At 32.4% G+C, this 13,231-nt stretch overlaps 2 protein-coding genes and 1 pseudogene across 3 annotated transcripts; 1 reads left to right on the top strand and 2 right to left on the bottom strand.

Annotated features, from left to right (window-relative positions):
• Nucleotides 1-1,306: 1,306 nt before the first annotated feature.
• LOC110601748 (translationally-controlled tumor protein homolog) lies at nucleotides 1,307-3,075 on the bottom strand. Of its 2 annotated transcripts, none has more exons than XM_021739024.2 (5): nucleotides 2,923-3,075; nucleotides 2,196-2,269; nucleotides 1,976-2,104; nucleotides 1,742-1,899; nucleotides 1,307-1,654 (listed from the first exon to the last, which is right to left on the bottom strand). In XM_021739024.2, the coding sequence occupies exons 1-5, from the start codon at nucleotides 2,948-2,950 to the stop codon at nucleotides 1,624-1,626; spliced, it is 420 nt and encodes a 139-aa protein (XP_021594716.1). In that variant the 5' UTR covers nucleotides 2,951-3,075; the 3' UTR covers nucleotides 1,307-1,623. The 2 variants fall into 2 exon arrangements, with proteins under 2 accessions (XP_021594716.1, XP_021594715.1); XM_021739023.2 differs by having other exon boundaries at nucleotides 1,307-1,635.
• A 2,696-nt stretch (nucleotides 3,076-5,771) lies between these two features.
• On the bottom strand, nucleotides 5,772-7,654 carry LOC110601747 (translationally-controlled tumor protein homolog). The gene is made up of 5 exons (XM_021739022.2): nucleotides 7,500-7,654; nucleotides 6,722-6,795; nucleotides 6,486-6,614; nucleotides 6,256-6,413; nucleotides 5,772-6,099 (listed from the first exon to the last, which is right to left on the bottom strand). The coding sequence occupies exons 1-5, from the start codon at nucleotides 7,525-7,527 to the stop codon at nucleotides 5,982-5,984; spliced, it is 507 nt and encodes a 168-aa protein (XP_021594714.1). The 5' UTR covers nucleotides 7,528-7,654; the 3' UTR covers nucleotides 5,772-5,981.
• A 1,921-nt stretch (nucleotides 7,655-9,575) lies between these two features.
• Nucleotides 9,576-10,559, top strand: LOC110600951 (annotated as a pseudogene).
• Nucleotides 10,560-13,231: the final 2,672 nt, after the last annotated feature.

The raw sequence follows: 13,231 nt of genomic DNA, 5'->3' as shown, positions 1-13,231 counted from the left end.
TAATTTATAAAATTTAAATTTAAATTCATTAAATAAAATTCTATAATTTTAATAATATAAATTATAAAATCATATTAAAAATATATAAAATATAAAATATATAACTGAAATTATATAATATAACTATAATATCAATAAAATTATTTACAATATATATATATATATATATAATATTAATTTTTTGATATAATTCGGTGGTTCTAGTTTCGCTCTGATATAATTTTAAATGAAAAATTAAAATCATAATTAAATAACTAAATAAATTTAATTTAATATAGTTATTTTTTATAATATTGATTATAATATCAATTTTTTTATTTTGATACGATTTTCAATTCGGTTCGAGACTCCAAAAACCGTCCAAAGTATATTTTTTACAAATTTTCAATTCAAAAAATTTATGATAAATGAAGTTAGCATGGATCTATCAATTGATTATGATGATTCAATATAATAAAGCATGGTGAGAATCATGACCATAAAAAATGCGTATTTCCTCTCCACATATATCTTCTCTCCTTTCATCTCCGCTTTTATATCTAGCATCCTTGCTTCTCTCCTCTTCTTTCATTCTTTATGTTTTACCTGCGTTTTTCTTACCAGTTCTGGGGATGGTTTTGTGTTCTCCTTCACTAATCCTCCATTTATCCTTCGAGTGAGGCTTTTGAAACTACTTCTTAAAGGGACTGAATGAAGCAGATTTCTCGACTTCAAACCAACTTCTACAGATAATATTAAAACTTTAACCCAGCATATCCTTAACAAAGTGTTTATTCAATCCACCGTCCATTAGACTTTATCCATGATCGTGGTTTTTACGCTGATCGCAAGTCCGAACCTAGGTTTCTCTTCTGAAAAAGTGTAAGCCTCCTACGATAATGCAATTTGACGCATTATCAAATGCGATTTCCAATCTCCCAAGTAATTCAAGCTCTTAGTATTAAATACAAGTCAATGTGTTCTAACGAAGATAATTCCATTCACATAGCTACTAGATGCAAGAACAATATACCCAAAAAAAAGTCATCTCAAAACTTGCAAAACTCATCCTAAGACACCCTCCTTGCATCAAAAGCTTAAATAAAATTACAAGCTTAGTTCCTTCAGATGACACCGGCCAAGTCCAAAACAGTTGAGATAGTTTTCCAACCAAACTTACAAAGACCTGTGTAATTTTCTTGTGAAAACAATCGAGCAAACTATCAATAACTTAAATTGCTTGGAAATGGCTATGATCCGCCAATCAAGTTCCACAAGATTGATTCCAGTGATAAAAAGACACCAAAACAGCATTAATACAAACTAATTTTGCGATAAATTTTGGAATACACTCAATAAAAATATTAAATTATTTGTCAACAAAAGACATAAATATTCCGCATGATAAAATAGCAAGTCACAGCCAATCAACCCCAATTAAATCCAAAATGAAAGCCTCACGCACCAAATGAAAGGGCACAATGATAAAAACTAGAAATACAGCAAGTAACTCCCACTTCGAAGCTGGGTATCCATACTTAGCACTTGACCTCCTTCAAGGCATAGGCAAAATACAAAAATGTTGGGTCAGTGGCACCTTCCTTATAGTAAGCAAACACAAGAGAGCCATCATCATGCATGCTCTCACCCACAAAACTGCAACACAAGCAAAGATCTTAAATATCATTCATATGTAAACTATAAATATATACACCTACAAATCCAGAAAAGACCATAATCCATGAATGTGAAAAGAACTTACAATTGTAGGTCACTAAGCTTAGAGAGCAGAAACTTTGTTGCTGCCTCAATGTTTTTCTTGAAAGTCTCTTGCTTCTCCCCATCCAACTTAGCTGTCAACAACTTAATAAACCTCTTCATGTATGTGACAAACTGTTTCTTGTCAAAAGAAGGTTGCTCCTACAAATCATGAATTGTGTTCATGTTAAATTTCAAATTTTAAATTAAATTTTAAGTTAGTCACTCAAGGACTCACCTGAAGCCTAAATGTATCAACAATGTCAACCACTTTAACTGCTTGATCATCAACACCCTCATCTTCATCTGCACCCTCAGCAGAAGGATTTGCACCAATATCCACATCAACAGCTCCTTGAACAACCCACTATAAACCAAAACACACAACATGTGACAAATAACAATTACAAAATCATCCAACATTCACCACACAATTATAAACATTGATCCATCTTTACCTTTCCTTCAACTTCCCACAACATGCCATTCTGAATTTCTTTGTATGGGAATGAATCCGAGAGAAGCTCATCACCTGAGCTCCATTGATAAAATTGAAGTGGGTAAACATATTAAAAAAGAGTCATTTCCTTTCAAAGTAAATTACATAAACTACCCATAGGAGAATTTCAGTAATATCACGTCAGATATTGGTTTTGAAATAGAACGTCCATTTTAGTTGCATCTAAGTTTCGTGCAGACAATGACTCAAACCAGTGCAAGAACCGTACTGTAACATAAAAAGGAATAACTAGAGTGCTAAGGCATGCAAAGGAAGATTACACAAAGACCACACAAGCGCAAACCTAAATGATTGCATGACGTATAGATGAAATCAGATAAAACAAGAATAGGCAAATTCCTACGGCATGAACTAAAGCTTCAGCAAACAGTAATTCGTATCAGCTAGCAACAAATCTAAAAAGATAGTAAATCCCATCGATTGGTAACAGATTCTTACAAATAGAACTTTGCTACTACTTTTTCCTATCTCTAAGATGAGATAACCCACAGTCTTGCCATCCCCAAACACCAAAATATAAATGGTTGAAAGAAAAAAGCAAATTCATTGAGAAACAAAGGAAAATCCGACACAAATTTTCATGAAGAAGAACCCAATAAAAATCACTATTTAAGAGACAAATCCTAAAAGACAAAGCGAATTAAACAAATAATAGAAAAAATTACCGGTGAGTAAATCTTGATAGACCAACATGATTGCTGAGTTTCTCTCGGATTGAACCACACAGAAAAGAGAAGCAGCAGCAGCGATAAGTGAGCGAGCTAGCGAGCGGAAGAGGGCTTGATAAATTGTGGACAACGCGTATATATAAGCGAGGGTTTTGCAGATATCCCGGTAATTTCACAAGACTGCTTAATTACGAAAAAGTACTTGCATTTTCCATAATACCCCATAAGACCTCTCCTGGTGGGATGGGCATTCCAGCTAGTCATTGAGTTGTAGGAGAATTTTTTTTAAAAAAATAAAAAGTTGTAGGAGAATTTGGTCTTCTTCTTATTGACATAATACATTCTCAGACGCATATAATTCACCTTGTAAATGATTTTTTGAAAATAAATGGGTGAATTTTTAAAGTACTAAATTTTATTTGAAAGAATTTTTTTTTTAAACATAAAAATTATTAAAGATGTCAAAAATTTTTCATAAGCTTTAGAAAGTTTTGATATTTAAATTTCTATCGCCTTTATATTACCTTGTTTAAAAGAAAAAAACTCCCTTAATTATATCAAAATACACAGCAAGAGAAATATATATATATATATATATATATATATATATATATATATATATATATATATATTGGAGTCCCACTGGCCATTGTAGAGCAATCTATTTTTTTTTTATATTATTCAATTCAACTTCAATATAACAATGTTTAATTGAACAATAATGTTTAAAGAAATGAATTTGATAAAAATGATAATAATAGACTCAAATAATAATAATAATAATAATAATAATAATAATGAACAAAAAATATTTGGGTCAATAGATATTTAATTACTTGACAATTAAACTAATACAATGATAAACACTAAAAAAAATTAATCAGTGGAATAATCATTTAATTGATATTGTTTAAAGATTTTATTTATTTATTTCTGCAAAAAAAAGATTTTATTTATTTATTAGGTGATTCTCAAACAGGTAATAAATTAAATGACGAAGCTCATGAGTAATAGATTTTCCCTTTTTGAGTTCAAAATTATTTATGTCTAGGCGAATTTATGAACTTCTAAAAATATATTTTTTTATTTGAGATTTTCAAAGATATTTATTTTATTAACATCATACAAAGCTTGTGTGTCTTAACTTATGAAGTAAGTCCAATATGCTGATAGAAAATGAAATAAGGAAAAAAAAAAACAAAAAGAAGAAAACAAAACTGAAATCGATAAAGATCGACAAATGCTGATAGTTTGCGCGTGGTAATTCACTTCGTTACGTTGTACTCAAGGAGTTTGCCCGGAAGAGCATGAACCCGCAAGAAACGCTGTCGTCTCAGGGACCAGCCAGACCTTTGATGGCCTAATAGCTTGGGCCATGGGCCTGCGCTGACATGGGCTCAAAGAAAAAGGTTTTAGACAAGAGCATGGAAACGAATTTCTGATCAGATCCACACCCCCTTCTCTCGTTTCATAAAAGAGTCCCATTGAAATTGTAGCTCCATAATTAAATGATAATAAGGCAAAAGGAAATATTTAATTATCTATTAAATTGTCAACTTTATTTTTTAGAGTAATTCTCAGTTGGCAAAGTCATCAGACTTCTGGTAATTGCGTTGCGATGCCGAGCCATAATTTTTTTTTTTTTTTTTTGAAATAGAGATTCGGGATTGTACACATCAAATGGGATTTTCAATCTAGCAGTAACAACTCCAGACATTTCTCTTCTATATTGACTGTCAAAACATTATTATTTAATAATTAAAATAATAAATTATAAAAAATATTTTTTATAATATTTAATTAAATTATTAATTCATTATTAAATAATTAATATATTCGAATAAAATTTTAATTTTTTATTTAATCGTTAAATATAATTAATAATTAATTATAAATAATAATAATAATTTATTATAATTAATATATTTTAAATGTTTAATAAATTATGTCTAATTGTAAATGTTGATATGAAAAATGACTAATAAAAATATATTAATGAAATGAATAAAAAAATAATTTATTCTATAACATATAATAATTAAAAATAAATTTTAAATATAATTAATTTTCATGTATATACATAATTGACATCAAGTTTTAAAAAAAATAAATATTATAATTAGTTTAATTATTATTTATTGTCAAAAAAAACTTAAATAATTTATTGATATAAAAATCTAATTTAAAAAATTATAATTAATAAATTTTAAAAAAATAATAATTTAAATAAAAATAAAATACAAAAAAAGAACTCCGATCATAGAACCGATAGCCTTTATATTAAAAATATTGCAATAAGTTATTGTTGCTAAGGATTACCCAACGCTAACTTAATTATTTAATCTAACGCTAGCATAATTATTTAGATATCCATCAACCAGCATTCAACCGCTAAACCAATCCCCTTAGTCTTTTTCATCCTCATGCAAATTATACCAAAAAAATAACTAAAAACGAGTGCAAATCTTGCGCACCATCCCAAGACACCCACGGTATAATCATCTTCATTCAGCTGTTAAGCTATGCAAAAACTTAATTTATGTCGTATCAAAAGCAAGTCATATATGAGACAACATTACACGTGCAGTTCCTTCTGATGACACCCCGAAAGTCCAAAACTGTTGGGCTGGCTTCTCCCACAATTTTCCCCAAGACCCGTACGATAGTATGGCAAAAAGAATGGAGCAAACTACCAAAGATCAATATCGCTTGGCTTCAATTATGTCTATCAAAATCAAGTTCCACAAGATAGAATATGTTGCCAGCGGAGGAGAGAAACACATCTAAATTCACATGACTTCAACTGATGGGATGACATTAGAAAAACATCAATACGAACTAAACAATTGCCATAAAATTTGAATACTCAATAGACGATTAAATTATTTGTGAACCACCACATTAATCCCAACAATATAGAAAAGCATGTTATGGTAACACGTTTACAAATCTTACAGTCAATCAACAGCAATTAAACCAAAATAGTAGTCACAATTCACCAAATAAAGCAGTGCAAAGATAAACTATAACTTCCACCTCGAAGCTCGCATCCATACTTAGCATTTGACCTCCTTCAGAGCATAAGCAAAGTACAAAAATGTTGGGTCAGTGGCACCTTCCTTGTAGTAAGCAAACACAAGAGATCCATCATCATGCATACTCTCTCCCACAAAACTGCATCACAAGCAAAGATAGTAAATATTATTGATATGCCAACTATAAATGTATACACACATAAATCAAGAACAAATCCAAAAAAATGCCATGCTGAACACATAAAAAGTAGTGGTCAAAGTCAATAGATGAGTGCATCAACTGAAAGGAACTTACAATTGGAGATCGCTGAGCTTCGAGAGCAGGAACTTGGTTGCTCCCTCAATGTTTTTCTTGAACTTCTCTTGCTTCTCCTCATCCAGCTTTGCTGTCGTCAACTTGATAAACCTTTTCATGTATGTGACAAACTGCTTCTTGTCAAAAGAGGGTTGCTCCTAACAAAGCATGAACTGTGTTAATGTCAAAATTTTATTTTAGCCACTAAAAAAACACTTAACATGACTCACCTGAAGTCTAAATGTATCAACAATATCAACTACTTTAACAGCTTGATCATCAACACCCTCATCTTCGTCTGCACCCTCAGCAGAAGGATTTGCACCAATGTCTACATCTACGGCTCCTTGTACAACCCACTATATACCAAAAAAAACAATGCCACAAGATAAATAACAATTTACAAAATCACCCAACATCCACCAAACAATTATGACCTGCAAACCGAAAATTTACCAATATTTACCTTTCCCTCAACCTCCCACAGCATGCCATTGTGAATTTCCTTGTATGAGAAGGAATCTGAGAGAAGTTCATCACCTGAAATCCATTAACGAAATTTATTCTGTTAAGCATTTCCCTTTCAAAGCAAAGGACACAACCTTTTGGTCTTCTTGGGTAACCAATTAATCGACCACAGGGGAGAAATTCTACACTGACATAGGCTTAGTACTCTCGTGTCAGTTATTGGTTTACTTAGTTTAAATTGAAGTTCCGTTAGTAAAGGCACAAACTCAATCCAGGGTAAGCACACCTAAATTGGACTTGAAATTGAATAACTAGACTTCTAGGGTATGCAAAGGAAGACTACAAACAGCATCGCGGAATGGACAAATTCCACCAGCATCAACTAAAAGCTCAGTAGATGGTAAATCCCATCATCTTGTAACAAATCCTCAAGATGGCAAATCCCATTAATCGACTACATAATCTTAAAAATATAAGCGAAAACTTAGCTAGTCTTTACTTCACATCCAACTATCTCAGATAAATGGTTGAAAAGAGAAAAACCATTGAGAAACCAGGAAAACAGTTTATCAGAAACACTCAATAAAACAAAAAAACAATAAATATAGCCAAACCCAGAAAGCTTCAGATCCACATATACACGACTATTACAAGGGAACTCTAATCCAAAATTCCAAAAAAAAATAAATAAATCACATCTGAGAAGCAAATCACAAAAGAAAAAAAAGTTTAACACGAAATTAAAAACATAAATAGTAGTAGTAGTAGAAAATTACCGGTAAGCAAATCCTGATATAGCAACATGATTGCGGAGTTACTCCCGGATCGAACCACACAGAGGAGAGAAGAAGCAGGAGCAAGAAGCACGCAAGAGAGCGAGAGAGCGAGAGAGAGCGCTGAAATGTGGACAAAGCAAATTATAAGCGAGGGTTCTGCAGAGACCAGGTTACTTCACGAGACTGCTTAATTACGAAAAAGTACTTGTGTTTTCTATAATACCCAATAAGTCCTCTTCTACTCCTAGTGGGATTCTGCTAGAGAAATTGTTCTCCTCATGGACAAAGAACATATTCTCACGGCCTTTTTCTTTTTTATCAAATATATTCTTGATCATAATATTTTGAGGAGAGATGCTCATATTGACCAAAAGAGATTCTTGATTGCTTTTTGACTTTTGTAATTTTTATACATTTTATTTTTTTATATATTAAAAAATATAATTTTTTTATTAATTTTTAATTATATTTATTTTAAATATATTAAATTTTATTAAATATTAATTTTTTTAAAAAATAAAGTTATAATAATTAATTTATATATTATTAGTTTAAAAAATAAATAATAATTTTAAAATAATTAAAAAATAAACAAAAATTATGAGATAAAAAAATAAAAATTTATAAAATAACTAAATAAACTACAGCGCATTGTTACTGGAGAAATTATTGGATAAGCGTCTCACAGAAGCATTCCGCTTTGGCTTTGGAGCAAGTGACGTGAGCTATGTTTACCATGAGTTTAGGAGAAGTGTACCGCCCTCGATCAAAGACGAAATTTCATAAGAGAAAGCGTAGAACCATATTGTAATAGTATATTAATCATCATATTATATAGTATATTAGAAAAAAATTAAAAAAATATTCACATAACTACTAAAATTTTTTTTATATGAATGTTGAGAAAATAAAATTTATTATAATTAATTTTTTTTAATGAGAATTAAAAAATAAAAAAATAAAATTTAATATTTTTTATATTTATTTAAATACATTTATTATTGAAATAAATATGTGAATACTCGTAATAATTAGTTATAATGTAATTAATTTAGTACTTCATCTTAATAGAGTAAATGATACACTGTGATCTAAAAAAAAAATAATGTTTACAATGGTTTGAGTAAACTCCTCTTAAAATAATGTTTACAATAGTTTGAATCGGCGCCTCTTAAAATAATATTTCCAATGGTTTGAGTCGGCTCCTTTTGAGAGGGGTGCCCCTCTCCCTTTATTCTTTTTATTTTTTCACCATGACGTCTAACGGTTTCTTTGCTATGGAGACGTCTGTCTCTATCATTCAGCTCCGTACGTATAGTGGTGTGAGTTCTCCTTACTCATGTCAGACGGTCATTTAATTTCCCTCAGAGCACGTGCAAGAAGGGCTGCAAAAAAATCGGGTCTGCTGTCCATCCTTGGGTCCCATCACGGGGCTGGCTTCAACACAGCAGGTTCTAGGCTCGAAGGTGGCCCAGGTCGACTGATGTCTTTAGATCCGGTCCATTGCTGTGGGCAGGCTTTCTTGAGGTGCTCTGGGCTTTAGGTCGGTTTACGCTATCATGGGCTCTAACCCGATCTGGAAGGGAAAAGGACTCAACGATTATCAGTAAAATAATATTTAGATGTACAAATAATTTAGTCAAATATTAAAGTCACGATAAGATATGGAATTTAATATCAATTAAAATAATTTGTATTAAAAGTAAAATTTAAAAATATTTGAGATTGAAATATCACGAGCAATTGAAATATTACAACAAATATAATATTTTTAATAAGAATGTAATATTTATACTAAGGCTAATGCAGCATTTATATCTAAAGAACCAAGTATTCACTGAATATATATTTAATAAGTTTAAATTTAATATAATAATATTAAATTAATTATTATTTTATTATAGTGAAAATATTATTCTAATCTTTTAAATTTGAAATTTATCGTATTCAAACTTTAATTTATATCGGATCATGAATAATATTGGGAGAGTTTAGGTGTTGATTTAGAGCTAAATTTTCCCCTCATTTATTGTATGCTTGAAGTATGGCCCAGAAACATTTTGGGTTAGAAAACCTATGGATGGTAACAAAGCTGAAGCTTTGATATGTGTTTGAATTGCTGAGGAAGCAAATGCCTCAGGAAATAAAGAGCGAGCATTGAAATTTATTAGAATTGCCCAACGTCTGATGAATCACAATTTGTTTATTGATGAGCTTTTAGCTGTTTGTGAGAAGCTTGATTCTTACGGGTCAATTCCATCTTTTCTCGATGAAAAATGTGGTGTTGATGATGATAACAACAGTCCTACTCCTGATAAAATTGATGAGGGTTTAAATGAATCAAGGAGTTTATACTGAAGAAAATGTGGAATTGATTAGGCAGATTAAGAGGAACAAGGATTATTATGCAATGCTTCTGGTGGAAAAGACTTGTGTAGCTGAGGAGATTAGAAGGCTTACAAGAAATTGTCATTGAAAGTTCACCCAGATAAGAACAAGGAGCTAGGATCTGAGGAAGCGTTCAAAAAAGTGTTCAAGGGCTTGAGCGATGATACTTCAAAGGAGACAGTATGATCAGATTGGTTTGGTTGATGAATTTGTGTATAGCCACCAGCAGTACAATGTTCGTCGGAGAAGGGTACGAGAAGAGCTACGCATGAGTTTTGCAGTGATGATTTTGATCCTGATGAGATATTCAGGTCATTTTTTGGTCAGATTGACATGTTTAGGGCTTATCATGTTTATAGGAGTAGGGGAAGGGGTGGTAGACAACGGAAGAGTTTAATAGAGGGCCTAATCTGCTGCTCCTCCTCCTACAGGTATTGAGATTATTGTTGATTTTCTTGCTTGCTTATCTTCCCTTTCAGATCCTGACTATTTGTTTCAAAGGAACGACTGAGAAACATGGGTAGGAATTCTTTGTCAAAATCAGCAGCTTTTGATGACAATTTTGCTATTGGAAGTCCTGCAAGAGCCAATATTGAGGACAAAGTAATTAAGGATTACACAAACTTGTTTTGCCGTCATTGTGACATAGAACTACAATTTTTCATATTATGAACCATTCTTGTTTGTTTTAGATTCTTGTTAATGTTCTCTGTGCATTTTGTGCTTGATTAATGATAAGCGGTTGTCGAAGCCGTAAAAAATAACCTATTATCAATCAACAAATAAATTTGCAGATAGTGGCAATAGGATCGAACCACAGGGAATTGACACCAAGTATCTTCCTAATAATGACCAAGGCAAGTAATAATAAATAAGTAAAAGAGGGGGGTTTGTTTTAATGAGTTAAAAGCTAAAAGCAAAAGAGAGGAATAATTTAAATAAGTGAGAATATCAATGGGAAAGAGATTCTAGCTGAAGTGTGAGCCTAATTCAGTTTGTTCAGAATTGATCATTGATTATTAAAGACTCCTATTTGATTTCAATAAATCAGTTTTGGTTGTGGAAGACGCTTCTCACAATCCAAATTCCTCCTTAGTTCCAGTTCTATTAGGAAACGTTCGCTAATCAAACACTGATCAACAAGTTGCCAAGGAACGTCCTTGGGGCATTTAGCATCGAACAACCGTTGATCGCATTAAGACTTAGAGAAACCCAATTCTATCCTTGCCAACCGCGTGGTCAAGGCTAGGTTATGCAACTGATTATATTTATGTTCAAACAATTTAAGCAATTACGGATCTAAATCATTCAAACAATTTATCACTTTAAGCAATTTAAAAGCAATGGGCCCTTATTGATTCTAAAAGCAAAGTAATAATTAAGGAAAAGATCAGATTGCATAAATATTGAAACAAGCAAGAGTTCAACAATGGAGTATTAAACCTCCCAATTCATCACAAATCTGAATATTCTCAACTTCAACTAGAAAATAATAAATTTAGCCACTCATGGTGACTAAAATACACAAAAATAAAGAAGAAAAGAAAGAAGGAAAGTTTCTGCTGTGTTGCTGGAGAATTTCCGAGGATGGCAGATGCTGAAAGAGATCTTGAGGTGCCTTTGATGCTGCCCTTTTATAGCTGGAGAGTCCCAAGTCCAATTTGATTAGGGTTTTGTAATCTCAATTTGATTTGGTCTTCTTTGTAGTCTTTGATTCCTCTTTGAATTTTGTGTTTGATTGAGAATGGAACTCTCTAAGTGAAGGGCGTGGCTCTTGGGACTGATCTTGTGGTGTTTGAAGTGGACTTGGACTTCTTTTCTTTGAATTTCTAATTTCTGCTCTTTTCCCGCCTCTGCTGTATTTTCTGCTATTAAAGTGATTTGGGCAAATCCTGCGAGTGATTTGGGCAAATCACTTGCTCATTTTGCCCCAATCGCTTCCTGGGGTTCAGTCCAGTTTCTGTTTTTGTCTCTGCGAGTGATTTGGCCAGTTTCTGCGAGTGATTTGGGCAAATCACTTTGACCCAATCACTTTTCCAGCTTTTTCTTCACTTTTTCTCTAACTTTCCAATTTCTTCCTTTTCTGTAAAAACATATCAAAAACACAAATTAAACTAGAAAAATGTGTAAATAAACAGTAGAAAATATAATAAAAATGTGGCTAAATTATGCTTGATCAATTAATTAGGAGATCTTCTTCGAGTGTTGTTTTTTAGTCCCGATTTTTATGCCATACCAAGTTTTGTGAAGTTGCTTCCCTGTCTAATTAAAGTGCTTGCTTAATCATTCTGAAAACTTCTCACTGATGTTTTCACTTTGTACCTTTGCTGAATCTTGCTCTTTAAATTAGAATAGTATTGATAATATATGGAGAAATAGAACTTAACTTTCTAATGGAGATGCTCGCTTTCATCCATAATAAGTTATTGATGATAGCTTGTGGCCTCTCATTGCTGGCAATAGTATACACATACTCTTAAAGCCCAAGCTTATATATGGGAATGCGGATGAGTGGACTGCAGGTGAGAAGGTGTCCAAGCAAGGTGACCAACTCCTAAATTATCCTTTGCATGTTCGGCTCAATCATTTGATGAAGAATCTAGGTCGATTTTACTGGCTGCATGATAGTCTTGCGTGTTAGTAAACTGCAGAATATAGGATTTTAACCATTTGTGTCCATCACATGTCTTTTGCTCTAGGTTTGGCACTACAGGTCTATTCACATAGCTGATACTTGTAAGTGTGATTTTGATCAAGTAGAGAACGTGCTGGATATGGGAAAGTTCGTACATGGAAGTTTAGTGTCCACAGACCAGATGGTTTAAGTCCCATAAACGTGATGTGCATCTGCCGCATTTAGCAAGGAGCATTCTTGGTCATGCACCATATGCCATGCTTTCCAGGATTGCAGCAACAAGGGTTTTTCAACAGGTCATTCCACGAGCTTTTTTGATACCAATAATTCAATAAATAGGCACAGTATGATTTTGTGTACGGGGTTTGTTTAATGTCTGCCTTGGAGTGAGGATTATATATATAATTAAAAGGAAACAACGAAAGTGATTTGTGAAGCCTATCTTGGTTTTCTTTTTGTCAGAGAGCCTATCTTGGTTTGAAAGAACTATTTCCTAACTTAGAGATTCACAGTGAATTAAGACCAATCTCGGAACCTCGGACTAACTGTCCTGGAATCTGCTCACTATAATAAGTTGCGATGGGTCTGTTAATAAGTTGAGGATTGTTGCCTTAATATGAAATTCTGCTGGTTCATGCGGTTGCTTTTCTGCATCGATGTTGAACCTATCTATTCGGATTTGGATCATGAACTGCGACCCCAAAAAAGA

Source organism: Manihot esculenta, chromosome 15, assembly GCF_001659605.2.
Source record: "Manihot esculenta cultivar AM560-2 chromosome 15, M.esculenta_v8, whole genome shotgun sequence".
In the NCBI taxonomy this organism is placed as follows: domain Eukaryota; kingdom Viridiplantae; phylum Streptophyta; class Magnoliopsida; order Malpighiales; family Euphorbiaceae; genus Manihot; species Manihot esculenta.
This window is presented reverse-complemented; position numbering and strand designations above follow the sequence as displayed.